Source organism: Elaeis guineensis, chromosome 14 (assembly GCF_000442705.2).
Source record: "Elaeis guineensis isolate ETL-2024a chromosome 14, EG11, whole genome shotgun sequence".
Taxonomy (NCBI): Eukaryota; Viridiplantae; Streptophyta; class Magnoliopsida; order Arecales; family Arecaceae; genus Elaeis; species Elaeis guineensis.
Window position 1 is genome coordinate 32,817,047 of NC_026006.2, and position 7,887 is coordinate 32,824,933.

The following is a 7,887-nucleotide window of genomic DNA, read 5'->3' on the forward strand; positions in this document are numbered from 1 at the left end:
TCTATTATCCTGATCTTGACCTAAAATAGCACATCTAGATAGCAATCCTATTAGAAATAGAACTTCAAGCCATTGCAAAATTAGCTCCAAAATTGAATATGAATGATCATGATATTAGTAAACATGGCTGGGTCAACATATCTTTATCTATATTTGATGGCTGGGATAATTCATGATATATTCATTCTCTATACGAGAATACATCCATAGAAAAAATGGTTGATCAATTCATCCTTAACACAAGCCATTATAGATACTAGAATCCTCGACAAGGGTCTCAGGAGTCTAGCATGCATTAGACTCTCCATCTTTTTCTACAGGCAACGTGCAACATAATATAATGAGAAAGCCAAGTTGTCTCACATATGTGCCGGACCCCATGGATTTCTTGTTACATTATTTTTTTGATAAGATTTCTCATTACATATAAAGTAGATTAGAAAAAATGGCTAGGTCAACCAATGATGCAACTATTTGTTTTTCTTTTGTGCCGAGCAATGGATACAAATGAGCTCAATCTTTTACTTGATTCAAATTTTTATCGTATCAGAGCAAACCACGACTTAAAACCTTTCATCTTTCTTAATAATAAAATATAGTTTCCCTAACCTCTTCCAGTAAACAAGCAGATGATCCATGCAATGCATGGGAAGATGTTTCAATTGAGAAACAAGAGGAAAAGGATTCCAAACATTATAAAAGAAAGAGCACACTATAATGAAGTAAAATCTTGTTAATAGTGAATATTACTTAATTATTATCCAAATATCAGTGGAAAAATTTAGATACATCTTATTTAAATTAATTTCCTTTTTAGTGGAAAATTTTAATATATCTTACAAAAGAGGAATGTCTGAATAAAATAATAGAAAAATAATAGAAAATAAAACTGAAATCATACACCAAAATTTAATGTAGTTCATCTTAAATCTAGGCTACATTTGCCAAGGGAGCGACGAATCCACTATAATATTCAGAGTATCAAGATCTGTACAAGTATTCATGAAGGAAAAAAAAAAACTTGAGAAAACTCTCAAGAGAGTTAAACACAAGGGAAAAGTTGCACAAAGAAATTATCACAAAAGAAAGAGCCAAAAGATCATGAGAGTCCAAAACATGAGGTGAGCACCAAGAAAAAAATATTTTCTATCTTCTTCTATTCCTCCTCTTTTCTTCTCTCCCCCCCCCCCCCCCTCTCTCTCTCTCTCTCACCCCTCTTCTCTTCCATTCTCTTTCTCTCTTTTTATTTTTCTTCATTCATGTTCAGCCAAAGGCTCCATGGAACTCCCCTGCTAGCATCACCAAAGGATACACAAAGTCCCTATTAAAAAGTAGAGGTCACTGATCTCTTTCTGCTTGCAAGTCGAAATGGGAAGTGAAGGTCCAAGCCCTGCTCGGACTTATTCCCTATGAAATGACAATAAAACCATAATCTCAACATTCTCCACCTTTAATTGCCAAGTCTATAAGAGAGTTAGTAGAAGCCCTTGATCCATGTTCTGAATGGCACAATGCCCTCTCCCTAAGGTAAAAACTAGCTCAACCCCAAGCATGCCACAAGCACAAGCCTTACTTGAATCTGCTCTTGCTGTCACCTACAACTTTGCTCATCTAAGAACTCCTTGGGAGAACTGCATATGGGACCTTGGCAAAGATGACCATCTAGCTCAACTCCAAACATGCCACAAGCATGAGCCTTCCTTGAATCTGCTCTCGCTGCTACCTACAACTTTGCTCATCAAGAACTCCTCAGGAGAACTGACCTAAGATGGTCACCTTTCTCTAACTACACCATCTTGAGCAACATGTCTCCAACTTACTATACATACCATTGGAAAGTCCATCTACAACTGTGTTTTCAATCAATTGGTATATGTTACCGCACTTCTCGCCCTTCATCAAAGCCATGATACCACATGTTACCTTCAAAACTCTATGTTCTGCTAAACACCCACAGCCTTTGAAAATAAGAACATGAAGCAAAATTACAAAAGGAAAATAACCTAGTTGTGCCATAGAACCAAGTTAACCAAACATTTTTCATTAAAATTTGGGGATTTCATTCACTACCTTGCTTGCCTCTATCTTAAATGTTTAAATTTCATGAGTAGTCAATAACAGCTAGAAAGCATGTGAATAAAATTTTAATTAGAAGATTAGACACAAGATGTGGCACATTGAGAAAATCAATCTTAGACATTTACAAGGTCAATAGCCTCAAACACCAATATTTAAAGATCAAAATGACACTCAAGACCTCCAAATCAAATCAGCAACATATACAGATGTCCAAAAGAGAGAATGTCAAGTAGTTGCTTGTCACATAAACTTTCAAGAATGAACTACATGGTTGGGGGGGTAAGAAAAAAAATCCCAGACCAATAGAGAGTTCCAGGAAATCTTACCTTCATGCAGGGCAGAATGGAAATTTAGAAACATTATTCTCTTTCATGTGAAACATTTGGGGATCAATTTTTGCCAGCCAAAACAACAAGCAACAGTGGTGCTGCATCGCACAAGATAATTTTCCAAGCTACCCTTCCAAAAACCCCTTCATAATAAAAGCGAACATCCCGAATTAGCCTGAATATATCCGTGAATGTAGATAATTCACTCTCATCTTGGCAATGTAATTGCTGTTACAGCAAAGTGCATGTCGTTCTGGTAGCTGCAGCGACAAAGAATCATACAACAATAACTCGCTCAAAGTAATCAAGCACCTAGTTTAGAACGTGTTCCTGTTTCAGCTAACAGTTAGAACAATGAGTAAAAAATCAGAATAAATTAACGTACTTAGGTGGTAGAAGTGGCACGCTGACAGAGCCAAAACTTCAAAGGAATTGTACGACTTCCAAGAGTACTACAGAATGGAACAGACAGAGGAAGTCAAGAACTCCGGCGATTAAACTCTTCCGCAATTGCCGATTTCCATTGGCTTCTCCGATACCTTGCCTGGAGCCCTACAAATTCCAATTTCCCCTGGTAAGCCTCAAGCACCTCGGGGATCTGCTTCCCATACTTGATCACATAATTCTCTAAGAAGTCTTTCTCACTTATGAGCAGAAAAGTGTGCACACCCCATTTCCTGCTCATCACTCCCTTCGACTCCAAAATGCTCAAAACCGAGCACCTTGGAATGGTCCTCTTTTCAAGACTAAAGCCCAAAAGCCTCGGCTCTGCTGCCACAAACGCCGGCTTCCAGTTCATTTTCTTCACAAAGAACTCCATCACTTTCCTTATCTTCTTGTCCGATGACAGCATACAGTTTGGGTGCTTCGTGAAGGCCATGAGAGTCTCATTCTCAGACCATCCTAAACTTCTATAAACCGCCAGCTTCCTCTCCCACGTCGCCGCCGTCAGCCCCGACATGGCATTGATAGCGAGAATGAACTTCGTCCACATCGGTTTCAACCCCATTCCTTTAAGCAATTTGACGGTTTCGGTGAAGCGATCGGGCTTATTCATCAGCACTCGTGGATACCAACTAACCAACATGACGATCTTCGGCGCCGGAACTCCGTGATCTCTCAATGTCTGCAAATTGGGCAGCACCACGGTGCTGAGATTGCACCGGAGAAGCCGAGAGGAGCCGGCAATCGCCGCGATCACAGCCGCCGGCGAGCCGAGCAGTGTCTTGAGCAAGTCGAAGTTGCGGACGATCCTTTCCTCGAGGCTGGTCGAGAGGAGTCTAGGGTCGGAGGAGATGAGCTTGCCGAGATTGGCGCCGGTGTAGCCGATGCCGGCGAAGAATTCGAGCTTGGGTTTGATGGTCTTCTCCGGGCGGGCGGCGAGGAGGGCGGGGTTCTTGGAGACGAGGTTGGCGATCTGTGGCCTGGTGAAACCGTGCCCTTTGAGGAGGGCGAGGACGGCGTCAGGGTTGGCGGTGGATTTGAGGTGGACTTCTTTGGCGGCGGAGAGGGCGGCGGAGAGGGAGAGGCCGCAGGAGCTTCTGATGTAGGAGACGGTGGCGGCGGCGGTGGATTCGTCAGGGGGTTTGGGGTTTGGGTGGTGGAGGAAACGGAGGAGAATTGGGGTGGAACGGAAGGGGTATTTGCGGAGGAGAGAGCGAAGCATCGGAGGGAAAATGGGAAGAAGGGAACTGAAAAGAGGAAATGGAGTTCAGAAACAGGGAAATGTTTGGAGAGGCGGGAGCAAATAAACCCTGGAAAGGGTTGAAGGAAATTGATCCAACCACCCGAATAGTACTGCTTTGTGTGGAGAATGGGTTAGGAGCAATCGCCATGGCATTTGTTAGTTTTTTTTTTTTTTTTTTTCTTTGGCAAGCAGAATAGGAGTTGGGAGGGAGGACGGGATATCACTTCCAGTCGGTTCTGATATTTTTTAAATCTGATATTAAATATAAAAAAATTATTAAAAATTAATATATTTTAAATATTAATTATTATTAAAAAATTAATCTACATATAATAATTTTTTATAAATATATTTGTTAAGCGGTATATAAAATTTAATATTAATTTATTTAATTATTTTTTATTATGATATTACAGAAAGCCATCCTTACACTCCATTGGAACATCGATACAGGGCCTGAGACAGTCATCCAGTTCGATTTGCTCAGGGCCGGTCCTAGTCCTACGTCACCCCAATACCATCGAGGTGTTGGAATTTCTATGTCGAGACATGCATGTATGTTTCAAAAATTTTTTTTTCTAAACATCGCAGCAGAATAGAAGATTAAAACACCTTTTAATCTACATCATGCATGCATAAAACATAAACCACTAGGATCTACTTCATATGCTGAAATTGAACAAATGCTGAAATTGAATATGTGATCGAATCATATACCTGTTTCGCAATTTCTTTCTTCAAATCTGGATCTAAAAGAGAAGATGCTCTCTCTTAGTCATGCAAGTATCCGGCCTCTATGGGTATCCACTCAGGATCAACTTGGAACAGTCTTCTTTGGTATTGATTTTCTTCTCTAAAAAAAATCAACCTGCGAATCTGAACGAAGCCTAGATCACGATCAACTCTTTGATCCTTTTCTTGATATTCTTCTTCTCTTCTTGTCTTGCTTTTCTTCCCTAGATTATGCAGCAATCAAGGACTAGAAACCAGTAAGGAATATGGGACGCCCAAACACCTTTGGGTGTTGAAGATGGAGGACGCCCAAGGTATGGGCGTTGGATCTCCGAGAGAGAAGAGAGGAAGAAGAGAAAGAGGGGGCATGGGCTCTTCAAGAGAGGCGTGGGACTGCTGATTGAAGTTCCTAGAGACCTTAGGGAAGGCCCCTTTAAATAGGTATAAGGTTTGAATCCTATTCAAAATCAAACAACCACTCAATACAAGTCCTACTTGCATTAGGAATTCTTATTCCTTTAGTTATTTGACTCCCTTTAGGAGATCCTTTTGGTGCTAACTATTAGAGCTTTTGCATCCACAAAAACACACCCAACATGGCACCCATGGGATACCTCATAATGGTTCCACACGCCCTCTAATAGGTGGACACACCCAACTTGATCAAATTAAGTGGCGCCCAATGACAACTATCAGGAAAATTAATTAAGGACTGGAATCCTTAATTCACTTGATCCAAAACCTTAGACACCCAACAATTGGAGCTCAATTAATCTAATTCATTTAGGTTATTAGTAGGTAATTAAATTTGAATTAATCTTATCAAATAAGAAATTCAAATGTAAAGAGAAAATTGGGTCCAACTATGTGCTAGTAAGATTATTCTGAATCCAATAAGGTTTCTCTAAACCCAATTGAGACTTCATAAGTCCAATTGCTTATTGCAGATCTAATCCCTTTTTTGTGTGACCCTATAGGTTCAATTCTATCTGGTAGTGAGATATACAATGATCTTTATCATAGTATTATAGAAACTCTTTTTAATGGGTTGGAACAATTTCACTCTAACTCATCAAGGATTGTCAATCCTGAGCAATCCAAGTGAGCTCTCACAATCCATCAGTGACATCTAATAGTATGTAGTAGCAATCCAGTAGAATCGAAAAAGAACCTCAAAATGTAGTTCACGTGTGATTCTATTCCTCTATCGTGAATCTCGAGTAGATGGCAGGTCATAAATAAATCATCAAACCTCATCATCAGTCATATGATAGATTCGATCAGCTCAAGTCCAACTGTGATCCCTATGAAAACTCTTTTCCATCAATCACAATGCTGTGACCACAGACTCTCGAACTTAGCCTTTCAAATCTCATAAGGCTACTCCTTTCTATCAAGGTTGATAGATTCCATCTTGATGCGCACCCTACTCCTACAATGGACCAACTGTCGCCAACATCCACTACAAGGGCTCATTGAGATCATGTTTATATGTCAGTCAAACTATAGTAGCCTTACTGCGAGCAATCATACCATCGTAGACCAAAAGACCATTCACACAACTATGGCATCAAGACAATCATTGACGATCGAGGAAAAATTCAAGTGATCTCTCGTATGGTCACACTCAATATTAGTTGTTCTCTAATAACTATCCGCACTCATCACTCAGTATCTCTACACTGTATACCAGAGACTCATTTATCCCGAAGAAAGTGATCTATGTGCCGGTCTATCCGTATCGATCACCATCCTCATGATGATACTATGACTAGGAGCATTTAGAAATTAAATACATATCTCTAATTCTCAACACTTTGAGAATATGTATGGAAATGTTAATTTCATGGATGATTTAAGAGCACATCACTCTTGAATGAAAATTAAACTTGTCCTTTTATTGATCAAATCAATATATTAAGTACATAATTGTGTCCTAGCTTTATTACAATATGTCAGCCATATTGACTTCTAAGACATACATCTAACAGTCTCTTATTTGGACTAAAGTCAATTGGCCACTAATCTAAATCCCATCCTCTCAAGGTGAACTTTTATTTTTTGGCTGGCTCAATTGCTTTGTCAGCGGGTCTGTCACGTTGTCCATGGAGTCTATTCTTTATACCTCAACATATTTTTTTTCAAAGTGATCGCTTATGATATGATACCGCCGTTCGATGTGCTTTAATTTCTGATGAGACATCGGCTCCTTAGCAAGTGCTATGGCTCTATTGTTGTCGCAGTAAAGTGATATGGCATCCGATGTCATAATCCCAAGTTCCGCGATAAATTTCTTGAATCAGAAACCTTCCTTTGCAGTATCCGAAGCAGCGATATATTCAGCCTCTATGGTCGAATCCACTATGATGGGTTGCTTGAAACTCTTCTAACTGACTGCTCCACCATTGCATACGAATACATATCCTGATGTAGACTTTCTATCATTAGAATCAGACATAAAGTCTGAATCAGTATATCCCTTGACTCACAACTCAGAACCTCCTCCAAAGATCAAAATAAATCCTTAGTTCTTCTCAAGTACTTAAGGATATTTTTCACAGCTATCCAGTGCTCCTCGTTTGGATTCGACTGATACCTACTCATGACACTCACAGCAAAGACAATATCAGGTCGAGTACACAGTATAGCATACATGAGGCTTCCTATAGCTGAGGCATAAGGAATCCTACTCATACGCTGAACTTTCTCAAATGTGGTTGGATATATCGTCTTGAAAAGATGAATACCATACCTAAGAGATAAAAATCCTATTTTAGAGTTTTTCATGCTGAACCTCTTCACCACTTTCTCTATGTACAACTTTTGTGACAGGTCTAACATCTTTTTAGATCTATCTCTATAGATCTTTATTTTAAGAATATATGATGCTTCCCCTAGGTCTTTTATGGAGAATTCTTTAGACAACCATCTTTTGACCGTGGTCAATATGAGAATATTATTTTCAATAAGGAGAATATCATCTACGTACAATACGAGAAATTTTATTGCGCTTTCACTGATCTTTTTATATACACAAGGTTCCTCTTTGTTCTTGATGAA

At 39.5% G+C, this 7,887-nt stretch overlaps 1 protein-coding gene across 1 annotated transcript; it reads right to left on the minus strand.

The window, feature by feature from the left end:
• Positions 1-2,213: 2,213 nt before the first annotated feature.
• On the minus strand, positions 2,214-4,207 carry LOC105037138 (transcription termination factor MTERF15, mitochondrial-like). The gene is made up of 2 exons (XM_073248868.1): positions 2,794-4,207; positions 2,214-2,668 (listed from the first exon to the last, which is right to left on the minus strand). The coding sequence occupies exon 1, from the start codon at positions 4,072-4,074 to the stop codon at positions 2,887-2,889; it is 1,188 nt and encodes a 395-aa protein (XP_073104969.1). The 5' UTR covers positions 4,075-4,207; the 3' UTR covers positions 2,214-2,668; positions 2,794-2,886.
• Between the last annotated feature and the right edge of the window lie 3,680 nt (positions 4,208-7,887).

Coding starts and splice junctions, on each gene's coding strand:
- LOC105037138 (XM_073248868.1), bottom strand. CDS start 4,074: ATGCTTCGCTCTCTCCTCCGCAAATACCCCTTCCGTTCCACCCCAATT.